We start from the raw sequence: 12,911 nt of genomic DNA, 5'->3' as shown, positions 1-12,911 counted from the left end.
TTTTTTTTTTGTATGGCTGGGTTCCTGGCACACTCCTCGAAGTTAATTAGTGCCAGTGAAAGTGATACAAACCCCCTCAAGATATGAAAGAGGTGTCACTCAACTAGTTGTCACTCGACATATCATCACAAATGTTCTGAAAATGTTTTATAAAAGTTACTTAGTGTTGCTTTAAAGCCTTTGCCCATGTGTTTGGTCCCGTTTTGCTTGGGCCCCCAACTCACTAAACAGGCCGACAGGGTGTGTGCACTTTTGCCTACTCGAGCGAGAGAGAACGGGGGTGGTGCCAAAGAGCTTGTGGGAGGCGGAAAGAGCATCGGGTGTGAGTTTGGAGAGAAAAAAAGTGCAGGCTCACACGGGAGCTCCCCGTCAAACAGCGCGTCGCCCTTCGCTCGGAGGCTATCTGGAGTTCCAAACAAAAGAGCGCCTCCTCCACGCTGACCTCCGCCAAGAGACGCGCAACGCTCTCCGGCCAGCGGTCATGGCCACGACGCTGGAGGGCTGCCGCTGTCGGGGAGCCAGCCTCCGCAATACCAACAACAGCGGCAGCAGTGGCGGCGGCACTAGCATCCTTTACAACATTCTTAAGAGTGACAGAGCAGAGCAACAACAAAACGAAACGCTCCATAACTTACTCTACAGCCACAGAAGCAGCTCCACTTCCTCCACCGTAGCCTCCGGGCCGGCGTGGCGACATCAGGAGCCGCGGCAACAGTCGCTGCAGGCGGCGTGTTCCTGCGGGGCGACGCGGCGCCGCGGGGTCCTGCGCTCCCCTCAGGTGACGTGCAAAGCCGCATCCGCCATCCTCGTCAAGACGCTACGTTTCGTCAAGAATGTGCCGTGCTTCAGGGAGCTGCCCGAGGACGAGCAGGTGGTCCTGATCCGGAGCGGCTGGGCGCCCCTCTTGGTGCTCGGATTGGCGCAAGACCGCGTGGACTTTGAGACCACGGAGACGGTGGAGCCGAGCATGCTGCAGCGGATCCTCACCGGGTCGCCCCAGAGCCAGAGCGAGGCAGCGGCGGCGGCGGCGGCGGCAGCGGTGCTCAGTCCGAGTCATGGCGGAGGAGCCGGCGTGGCCTTGGCCGACATCGAAGCTATTAAAGGCTTCTTGAAGAAGTGCTGGAGTGTGGACATCAGCACCAAGGAGTACGCATACCTAAAGGGAGCAGTGCTCTTCAACCCGGGTACGTCCAGATTGACCAAAAAAAACAACCACAGGTTACAAAATATTTAGTGTTACAATATAGCCTACTGTAGTTACAATTGTCAAAGAAACTTATTTTAGAATGCAATTAGTCAAAAATATTAGGTGCGCAAGCTTACAAGTTACTTTTATAATTTTAATAAATACAAAACGCTTCAATATAAAATAACTATTTTAAAAAAAATACATACATTAATATGCATCGTTTGTACAATATTGATCAACATTCTGAAACATTTTATTATTTATTGTGCATTTTCTTGGCTAAACAATCATGATATCATGTAGCTGGAGTTGTCCTGGAACCTAAGGGTAAGCGGTTCGATTCCCGGCTATGACTGCCCATGGTCGAAGTGCCCTTGGGCAAGGCACTGAACCTTAATTTGCCCCTATCGCACCTTTGCTGTGTGAATCTGTGCGTGAAAGGGTAAATGTGTGCTAATGTAAAGCGCTTTGGGCATGGTAACCATGTAGATAAATGCGCTATATAAGTACTGTCCATTTACCACGTACCATTTAATTTAAATAGCATTATTGTGTTCTAAAATATATGACTCATTGGCTGAGACTGACGGCTATAGATGTTCTCCCTGCTGATAAATCCAGCACATGCTGGTTTCTGTCTCAGCAAAACCAGTAATAGAACAAAAAAAATCCAGCCTATCAATACATTTTTTTCCCATCTAAGAATGTATTATCATTATACAGGGTGTTTAAAAAATGCCAAAATCAGCACTCAATATTTCAAACATGAAAATCAATAGAACACTCCATCTTGAAACGTGTTGTTCATACTTTCATACTTTGATATGAAAATTACAGGAAATCGAATAACAGGTGGAATGCAACAAACTGAGGCATGTTTGAAAAGAGTTCTTATATGGGATTGATGTTGTCCGTGGTACTGGTTGTGGCTTCATTGAGTACTTGTAAAACATAAAATAAAAACTTGAAATTATGTACAACACATGTCTCAAGATGGAGTGTTCTATTGGTTTTCGTGTTTGAAATACTGAGTGCTGATTTTGGTACATTGATTTTAAAACACATTGCATATTTCTTCCATCAATTTGACTTTTGAAGTAAAATGGCACATGTATTCTAGAAAAATGTAATCATCGTTATCATTTGTCATAGAACTGTTTGTAGATGCATGTATCATACTGAGAACCAGAGGAGGGCAAATTTTCCGATTCTTAGATTCGCGATTCGGCCGTGGAAGATTCGAGAACGATTCACAAACATCGAATTATTTATTTATAACAGGTAAAGCTGACCTAAAACACAGTCAGCGTGGTCTTTGGGATGCAATGAGGAACGGACAGAGAGTAAATATCATGTTCAACTCATTCCCCTAGATAAAAAAACAATAATACTTGACTGCGGCCGACAGCTGCTACAAACAGCTCCCGTTTGCTAGTTGGTACAAACATACCTCCACATACTGCTACAGTAGATATCACATATATATGGAAGTAGATGCGAAATGACAGATGACGGCAGCGTTACAACATGTATAGAGAACTAGATGTGAAATGAAAGACTTACCGGCGTTAGTAAACAGCCGCCATCTTAAAGCAGTAGACTTCTCTTTGTAGCGAACCTAATTAACTTTTTATCTAAAATACTCCTAAATCGGCAAAATCTTGATTTGAATCTACCTTTAAATGATGAAACAGTGTTAAAACTTTCACATGTGGAATTCTGGAAATATTATCAAAAATATAATATAACTAGAAACTGCAATTTCTGGAGAAATTACTCTGGGTCTTTCCTGTGTGGCTATACAGATCTTAGCCCTACCCAGGGCTATCAATAGAATTGACAAACATGCATGTCAATAGCATTAAACAAATTAAATGCCATTAGAAATGAATGGGAAATTTGGACGTCCATGGCCGTCAATGGCAGCACCCTTTATAAGCATTAATGGTATAGGGGAAGTTAGGGGGACACGTCCTATTGATATCTGGTAATTTCCTGTTGATTTGGGGACATTGTTTTTTTTCCCATTAAAAATGAAAGGGAAAAAATTTGGATGTCTATGGCCGTCAATGACATCAACTTATATAGGCATCAATGGAATCCAAGTACATCAGCATCAATAGAATGGACAAAAATGCCCGTAAATGGAATTAAACGAAGTATGGCCGTCAATGGCGGCACCCTTTATAAGCGTCAATGGAATTGGGGAAGTTTGGGGGACACATCCTATTGATATCTGGTCATTTCCTGTTGATTTGGGGATTTTTTTTTTCCATTTGAAAATGAATAGGAAAATTTTGGGACGTCCATGGCCGTCAATGGCATCGAGTTACATAGGCGTCAATGGAATCCAAGTAAATTAGCATCAATAGATTCGACATGCATGGACGTCAATGGCATCAATGCAATGTGAATTCCATCAGAAATCCCATTGGAAGTGAATGGGACATTTTCCCATTAGATATGAATGGGAAAGTTTTTGGAAAATTTCCGGGGAACCGTAATTTTTTTCCAAATTCTGTAGACAATGTTTATGCCCCTCAACGTCCCGGAATTTTTAATGTCCAAATAAGCTGATTTGGTCAAAAATTGTAGGACTAGATGCATTTTGAAACTTTTTTTTTTTTTTTTTTTTTTTTTATGGAATACCGGGAGCAATTTAACAACTTTAAAGGTTGATTCACAAATTTATTTAAATGTTTTTTAATTAACTGAATGTAGTTTAAAGCTGCTGATACAGAATGGGGACTCGAGGATTTTTTTTAATGTTTACTTTTGAACTGTTAACTTGATACTGAAATAGGAGTTTGGTTTAACCTGAGAGGATTTTTAAACAATGCAAGCAAAAAAATCACGATATTAATGTAGTACAGCGGTACGTCTACATACCAAGTTAATTCCTTCCAGGGCCTAGTTTGAAGTCAAAATGGTCGTACAGTCATGTGAAAAAACTTTGACACCCCATTAAATATTTATTTCTTTGCTAAGAAATGTTCACATATCAATGTCTGATCTTTTTTTTTCTTTCTTTGTTCAGACCGATGTCAAAGACTGGTAGATGGCTACAAAAAGTGTTTCACTGAAGTTATTGCAGCCAAAGGGGTAACACTAGCCATTAGGTGGTTGGGTGTCCTTACTTTTTCCTCAGTTAGAATATGCATTTTTATTGATATATTTTGTTTATTGAGTAAAACAATGTTAATTTTTGTTCTTTACTTGCAATTAAATCACTTTCTTTTCCAGAGATAAAGAAAAACAAGATCAGACATTGATATGTAGACATTTCTTAGTAAAGAACTGTTTAGTGTCCTCATTTTTTCACATGACTGTATGTCGAGCAGGATTTTCCCATAAGAATACATGATAATTCCATTAATTAGTTCCCCACAGCCTGAAAACCTACACTAAATCCTTAAAAAAATACTGCTGGTATTGTTACAAATGACAATTACACAAAGCAAAACAAATAGATTATAAACAAAAATCGATTTGAAAAAAGCTTTGAATCAAATTTAGCTGCTTTGAGTATTCGCTTAATAAGAAGTGGCATTGTAATGGTTTGTTTTGAAAGTGTTTGAATCTAGTTTTGTTGATGTGGGTGGATACACTGCCCTCTAGTGGCAACAGTGAATATGTCAACTCATTTCACATGGCTGAATCCACCTGCTCCCTGTTAAGACCGACATAAGCTAAGTTTTTGTTTGAGCCTCATATTATTGCTCATGCATTCGTAATTTAGTTTGGAGGTACATTTAGCTGTTTTTTTGTGGAATTATGTGTTTGAAACATTTGTTAAGAGCATTTTATAGCATTTAAGCTAGCAGACTTTTGCTATGCAAGTTAGCCACTTTTTCTTTTGTCGTACTTAGATCCTCATTTATTTATTTTTTTATACCGTTTGAGGGTCAGCTGAACTAAATCCTTAAAAAAAATACTGCTGGTATTATTACAAATGGCAATTACACAAAGCAAAACAAATAGATTATAAACAAAAATCGATTAGAAAAAAGCTTTGAATCAAATTTAGCTGCTTTGAGTTTTCGCTTAATAAGAAGTGGCATTGTAATGGTTTGTTTTGAAAGTGTTTGAATCTAGTTTTGTTGATGTGGGTGGATACACTGCCCTCTAGTGGCAACAGTGAATATGACATCTTTTTTTTTTTTTGCACTCATGGTACTCCATAAATTATCCGCATCATTTCCTGTTGATTTTTGGTCACTTCCTATTACCTTGGGGACATTATTGAGTCACATGGCTGAATCCAGCTGCTCCCTGTTAAGACCAACATAACATAAGTTTTTGTTTAGGCTATTATGTTTTTTTTTTTTTTTGCATTCGTAATTTAGTTTATCGGCATATTTAGCCGTTTTTTGTGGATGTTTAACATTTAAAAACGATTTGTTAAGAGCATTGCAAAAAAAAAAAAAAAAAAAAAAAAACGTTAGCATAAAAAAAGTTTTTAAATAAACGATTGAATACTAAGCTGGCGATTTCTTTGGCGATGTTACCACAATAACAATTGTCAGAGGAGGACCGTCAAGATCGTAGACATTTTACGGCCGTAATGTCCAGCCAGTTTACGGACGCGCACGCCACGCTTATATTTTTCTATCATTTCCATCTTCATTTCAGTGGTAAGCGTCACGTTTTTCCTTTCCTCACCACCTGCACTAACCTTCTCGGAACCCGTGTTGATTTCTCTCACAAGAAAACAAAGAAACTGCGGCGCTGTCATAAATCATCGTATTTCGAGCATGTCGTCGGATGTAGAAACAAATGGCGAGTCAAATTTTTACGTCGAAAATATCGTGTGTAGAAGCGACCATATGTCGAGGTACCTCTGTATATCCAGATCAATTTGCTGTTGTTGTAGGCGGTACTTCACTAGATATAATAGGAGCGCTTTTATAATTTTTGGAAACTAAGCATCACAATAATAGAAACAGTTCTTAGTACGATGCAGACATACTGTCAAACCTTCCAAAACTGCAGACGAGCAATAAAGACATTCATCTGGATTAGGGCTGCTAATTGTTAGTTCGAATAATCGAGAGAACAGATAAGGAACATAAAATTTTTTATTTATAATCTATTTGTTTTGCATTGTGTAATTGCCATTTGTAATAATACCAGCAGTATTTTTTAAGGATTTAGTTCAGCTGAGCCTCAAACGCTATAAAAAATAAATAAATGAGGATCTAAGTACAACAAAAGAACAATTGGTTAACTTGCATAGCAAAAGTCCGCTATCTTAAATGGTATAAAATGCTCTTAACAAAAGTTTCAAACACATATTCCCACAAGAAACAGCTAAATGTAGGTCTAAACTAAATTACGAATTCATAAACAATCATATTAGCTAAATTATGAATGCCTTAAAGAAAAACATAATAGCCTAAACAAAAACTTAAGTTATGTTGGTCTTAACAGGGAGCATTCAGCCATGTGACTCAGTAATGTCCCCAAATTAATAGGAAGTGAGCGAAATTCAACAGGAAATGATGCGGATAATTTATGGAGTACCAGGAGTGAAAAAAAAAAGTCATATTCACTGTGTCCACAAGAGGGCAGTGTATCCACCCACATCAACAAAACAACATTCAAACACTTTCAAAACAAACCATTACAATGCCACTTCTTATAAAGCGAATACTCAAAGCAGCTAAATTTGATTCAAAGCTTTTTTCTAATCGATTTTTATTTATAATCTATTTGTATTGCTATGTGTAATTGCCATTTGTAATAATACCAGCAATATTTTTTAAGGATTTAGTTCAGCTGAGCCTCAAACGGTATAAAAAAATAATAAATAAATGAGGATCTAAGTACGACAAAAGAAAAAGTGGCTAACTTGCATAGCAAAAGTCTGCTAGCTTAAATGCTATAAAATGCCCTTAACAAATATTTCAAACACATATTCCCACCAAAAAAAAAACAGCTAAATGTACCTCTAAACCAAATTACGAATGCATAAACAATAATATTAGCTCAAACAAAAACTTAGCTTATGTCGGTCTTAACAGGGAGCAGGTGGATTCAGCCATGTGAAATGAGTTGTCATATTCACTGCTGTCACTAGAGGGCAGTGTATCCACCCAAACCAATAAAACTAAATGCAAACACTTTTAAAACAAACCATTACAATGCCACGAAGCAGAAACATTTACTGTATTGGCCCGAATATAAGACGGTGTTTTTTGCATTGAAATAAGACTGAAAAAGTGGGGGTTGTCCTATATTCGCGATCTAGATGTTATACCCATTCACGACGCTAGATGGCGCCAGATATCATTGAAGCGATGTTCTGTCATGACAGATCTCAACTACTCAAGTTTAACCAGTTTGCATTATTTTATTGCAATGTTTTTCCTTATTCAGATTTGTTTCAAAACTACAGTTAGAGTTCACTTTGATGGTTAATGCAGTTATTGCAATTTTGTTGTTTTATAACAATAGATTTATTTACATTTCAAAAACCAGAAGCCAATTATTTACAAATGTGATTGCACTAGTGCTGCAACGACTAATCGATTAACTTGAGTATTCGATTAGAAAAAAAGATTCAAATTAAATTTTGCTGCTTCGAGTATTTGTTTAATAAAATTGGCGTTGTAATGGTTTGTTCTGAAAGTGTTTGCATTTAGTTTTATTGATTTGAGTGGATACACGGCCCTCTAGTCTACATCATTTCACATGGCTGACTCCATCTGATCCCTGTTAAGACCCTGTTTAATGCATTTGTAATTTAGTTTATAGGTATATTTAGCCATTTTTGTGGAATATGAGTCCAAACCATTTTTTTAAGAGCGTTGTAACAAAAAAAACTTTAGCATTTTATTGCATTTAAGCTAGCTGACTTTTGCTATATCGTTAGCCAACTGTTCTTTTGTTGTACATAGATCCTCAGCTTTTTTTTTTTTTTTTCAAATATCGTTTGAGGCTCCGCTGAGGTATTTTAATTTTTTATGTTTCTTATCGGATTACTCGATTATTCAACTAAATAGTTCATTGATTAATCGACTACTAAAATAATCGATAGCTGCAGCCCCAGATTGCACTTTAGTTTACATATTTAAATGTTCAGATATTAAGATTTGAATGAGGCAAAATAACATGCTTTTTTTTCTCTCAAATATATTGTTATAATCATTTGTTTCAGATGTTCTGTAATTGTTTTCTGTATAAAAATTAATTTGTTGTTCAAAAAGTTTTTTTTCAAACTTGAGTCTTGAAAAAGAGGGGGCCGTCTTATATTCGGGCCAATCGAATCTTTTTTCAAATCGAAATTACTCGAGTTAATCGATTAATCGTTGCGGCACTAATCTGGATGGAGGTCTTGTATTGGATGCCATTAGATTGTTTTTCCATCATGCAGGAAGCTCTTCCAATCCCTTAACATTGCCTTGCTTCTGCTTTGTCCTCCATTTCTTTTCAGATCTGGAGGGTCTTCGCTGCTTGCCATACATCCAGTCGCTGCGCCGTGAGGCCCACCAAGCCCTCAACGAGCACGTCCGGCTGATCCACCGCGAGGACGGCACGCGCTTCGCCAAGCTGCTCATCGCCCTGTCCATGCTTCGGTCCATCAGCCCGTCGGTGGTGGCCCAGCTCTTCTTTAAGCCAATCATTGGAAGCGTGAACATCGAGGAAGTACTCATGGAGATGTTCTACGGGAAGTAAGCCCTACCACACAGCATTGTAGGTGAACTTCCAGTTTCCTGATGGACTGCAAGTCAACTATTGGACAAGTGAAAAGTGCTTAGAAAAAAAGGAATCCGTTTTGTGTGAATGCTTTGTGTTTACCATGGACGTGATGTATAAAGCAGCCGCTGTGATTCATAGCTTAACTTATTTGTTTTATAAACTATTTTTCTAAAATAAAATCCCTCCAGTGTTGTTCTTCAGCGCTGTTAACTGACACACTTTTCACAGGGTCAGCTGACCTCGGGGCTACACGATACATGCAGATAAACTGCTGATAAAACTCACACGGTTACCTTCAGCCAATTTGGGTCAGACTGATCTGGCGAGCAGCTTGTTTTGGCATTGATACAGCTTTGTTGGGGAAAATATGAGGCTACTGGAGACATGATTTAACTGGAAAAAATACAGGCTGAGCCGTAAAATTAGCCACGCCTTCACAAGTCACGACCTTTTTAAAGGCAGGGGTTTGGATGCAACTTTTTCATTTAATACTTTTATTATGTGTACTAAATGAAGTGTCTTGTATATGAACTCTTAACAAAAGAACACCAGAGCGACAATTCAGCACATATCGTATTAGTAACATTTGCCTCTCAGTAGACTAGAGTATTTAAAACTTTTTAAATGTTCATGAATTTCATATTTCTATGGACATCAGATCCGAAAATTGTTTTTTTCCCCTCTAAAAGTATGCAATTTTATTATTCCACACATGCATAAAGTATATACATAGACAGTGATCCCTCGTTTTTCGCGGTTAGTGGGGACCAGAACCCGCCGCGATAAGTGAAAAACCACGAAGTAGCGCCCCACCACCGAAAAAAACCCCAAAAACATATATATCTATATCTATATATCTATATATATTAGGGCTGTCAAAATTATCGCGTTAACGCGCGGTAATTAATTCTTTTAATTAATCACGTTAAAATATTTGACGCAATTAACGCACATGTCCCGCTCAGACAGTATTCTGCCTTTTGGTAAGCTTTACAGCAAGGCTTTTTGTGCTGTCTAACAGCGAACTCTTGTGGTCGCTTTGCGACATGGTTTATTGTTGTCTTGCCAGTTCAATATGGCTGCACGACGCCTCGGGCTGACGCCTACGTTGTAATGTGCTTATATGATCCTTGGACAAGATTTGTCCGTAAGTATGGTTGTTGTAAATAATGTACATATTATGTTAGTAAGCGAAATGTTATATTTTTTGTATGAGACGCTTTTTGTATGTTTAGTGAACCTGTATAGCGTGCTAAGCTAACGTTGTTGCTAATGCAATGCTTGTGTACTTTTTTTTGTAGTTTTACGACGGTCTAAAGAGAACAATGGTTTGAGGCCATTTTATTAATAAATCAGATGAAAAAGGAAGAAGTCTGATTATTAAGGCGTCGTTCACTAGCTGTCTAGCTTTGGAAAAAGTAGACGCTTCGGAGTGAGGACAGCATAGACAGATTTAAATGACAGTAGAGTGAAATGCCCACTACAGTCCTTATGTATCGTATGTTGAATGTATATATCCATCTTGTGTCTTATCTTTCCATTCCAACAATTTATTTTACAGAATATATATATAATTTACAGAAAAATATGGCATATTTTATAGATGGTTTGAATTGCGATTAATTGCGATTAATTACGATTAATTAATTTTCTAGCTGTAAAAAATTTTAATCGTTTGACAGCCCTAGTATATATATATATATATATATATATATATATATATATATATATATATATATATATATATATATATATAAATTTTAATCGTTTGACAGCCCTAGTATATATATACTAGGGCTGTCAAACGATTAAATTTTTTTAATCGAGTTAATTACAGCTAGAAAATGTATTAATCATAATTAATCGCAATTAATCGCAATTCAAACCATCTCTAAAATATGCCATATTTTTCTGTAAATTATTGTTGGAATGGAAAGACAAGACACAAGACGGATATATACCTGTACATACAACATACTGTACATAAGTGCTGTATTTGTTTATTATAACAATAAATCCACAAATGGCATTATTAACATTCTTTCTGTTTAAGTGATCCACGGATAGTAAGACTTGTAGTTCATAAAGGATGAATGTTATAGTTACAAGTTATAGTAATTTTATATTAAAACTAGGGCTGTCAAACGATTAAAATTTTTAATCGAGTTAATTACAGCTTAAAAATTAATTAATCGTAATTAATCGCAATTAATCGCAATTCAAACCATCTATAAAATATGCCATATTTTTCTGTAAATTATATATATATTCCGTAAAATAATTTGTTGGAATGGAAAGATAGGACACAAGATGGATATATACATTCAACATACGGTACATAAGGACTGTAGTGGGCATTTCACTCTACTGTCATTTAAATCTGTCTATGCTGTCCTCACTCCGAAGCGTCTACTTTTTCCAAAGCTAGACAGCTAGTAAACGATGCCTTAATATTCAGACTTCTTCCTGTTTCACCTGATTTATTAATAAAATGGCCTCAAACCACTGTCCTCTTTAGACCGTAGTGAAACTACAAAAAAAAGTACACAAGCATTGCATTAGCAACAACGTTAGCTTAGCACGCTATACAGGTTCACTAAACATAAACAAAAAGCGTCTCATACAAAAAATATAACATTTCGCTTACTAACATAATATGTACATTCTTTACAACAACCATACTTACGGACAAATCTTGTCCAAGGATCATATAAGCACAACATTACAACGTAGGCGTCAGCCCGAGACGTCGTGCAGCCATATTGAACTGGCAAGAAAGCAATAAACCATGTCGCAAAGCGACCACAAGAGTTTGCTGTTAGACAGCACAAAAAACCTTGCTGTAAAATGTACCAAAAGGCAGAATACTGTCTGAGCGGGACATGTGCGTTAATTGCGTCAAATATTTTAACGTGATTTATTTAAAAAATTATTTACCGAGCGTTAACGCAATAATTTTGACAGCCCTAATATATATATATATATATATATATATATATATATATATATATATACAGTGGGGCGAACAAGTATTTGATACACTGCCGATTTTGCTGGTTTTCCCACTTGCAAAGCATGTAGAGGTCTGTAATTTGTATCATAAATTCTCTTCAACTGTGAGGGACGGAATCTAATACAAAAAAAACAGCAAATCACGTTCTATTATTTTCAAATAATAAATTTGCATTTAATTGCATGAAATAAGTATTTGATACATCCCAAAAATCGAACTTAATATTTGGTACAGAAACCTTTGTTTGCTTTTACAGATACCAAACGTTTCCTGTAGTCCTTGACAAGGTTTGCACACACAGCAGCAGGGATTTTGGCCCACTCCTCCATGCAGATCTTCTCCAGAGCCTTCAGGTTTCGGGGCTGCTGCCGGGCAACACGGACTTTCAGCTCCCTCCTTACATTTTCTGTCGGGTTCAGATCTGGTAACTGGCTAGGCCACTCCAGGACCTTAAGATGCTTCTTACGGAGCCACTCTTTAGTTGCCTTGGCTGTGTGCTTTGGGTCGTTGTCATGCTGGAAGACCCAGCCACGACCCATCTTCAGGGCTCTCACTGAAGGAAGGAGGTTGTCAGCCAAGATCTGGCGATACATAGACCCATCCATCCTCCCTTCAATACGGTGCAGTCGTCCTGTACCCTTGGCAGAGAAGCAGCCTCAAAAAAATGAGGTTTCCTCCTCCACGTTTCACGGTTGGGATGGTGTTCTTGGGGTTGTACTCATCATTCTTTTTCCTCCAAACACGACGAGCAGAGTTTAGACCAAAAAGTTCAATTTTGGTCTCATCCGACCACATGACCTTCTCCCATTGCTCCTCTGGATCATCCAGATGGTCAGTGGCAAACTTCAGACGTGTCTGGACATGCACTGGCTTCAGCAGCGGGACCTTACGTGTGCTGTAGGATTTTAATCCATGATGGCGTAATGTGTTTCCGATGGTTTTCTCCGAAACTGTGGTTCCAGCTCTCTTCAGGTCATTGACCGGGTCCTGCCGTGTAGTTCTGGGCTG

General features: G+C 37.9%; 1 protein-coding gene across 1 annotated transcript; it reads left to right on the top strand.

Moving 5' to 3' along the window:
* Positions 1–311: 311 nt before the first annotated feature.
* On the top strand, positions 312–10,492 carry nr0b1 (nuclear receptor subfamily 0, group B, member 1). The gene is made up of 2 exons (XM_057852643.1): positions 312–1,184; positions 8,625–10,492. The coding sequence occupies exons 1-2, from the start codon at positions 482–484 to the stop codon at positions 8,864–8,866; spliced, it is 945 nt and encodes a 314-aa protein (XP_057708626.1). The 5' UTR covers positions 312–481; the 3' UTR covers positions 8,867–10,492.
* Positions 10,493–12,911: the final 2,419 nt, after the last annotated feature.

Source organism: Corythoichthys intestinalis, chromosome 12, assembly GCF_030265065.1.
Source record: "Corythoichthys intestinalis isolate RoL2023-P3 chromosome 12, ASM3026506v1, whole genome shotgun sequence".
NCBI classification, from domain to species: Eukaryota; Metazoa; Chordata; class Actinopteri; order Syngnathiformes; family Syngnathidae; genus Corythoichthys; species Corythoichthys intestinalis.
This window is presented reverse-complemented; position numbering and strand designations above follow the sequence as displayed.

What these genes read in the sequence shown, in the direction of transcription:
- nr0b1 (XM_057852643.1), top strand. Translation starts at nt 482, where the DNA reads ATGGCCACGACGCTGGAGGGCTGCCGCTGTCGGGGAGCCAGCCTCCGC. An exon ending in AGCAGTGCTCTTCAACCCGG is followed by an intron (nt 1,185 to 8,624) that starts GTACGTCCAGAT and finishes ATTTCTTTTCAG; the next exon opens with ATCTGGAGGGTCTTCGCTGC.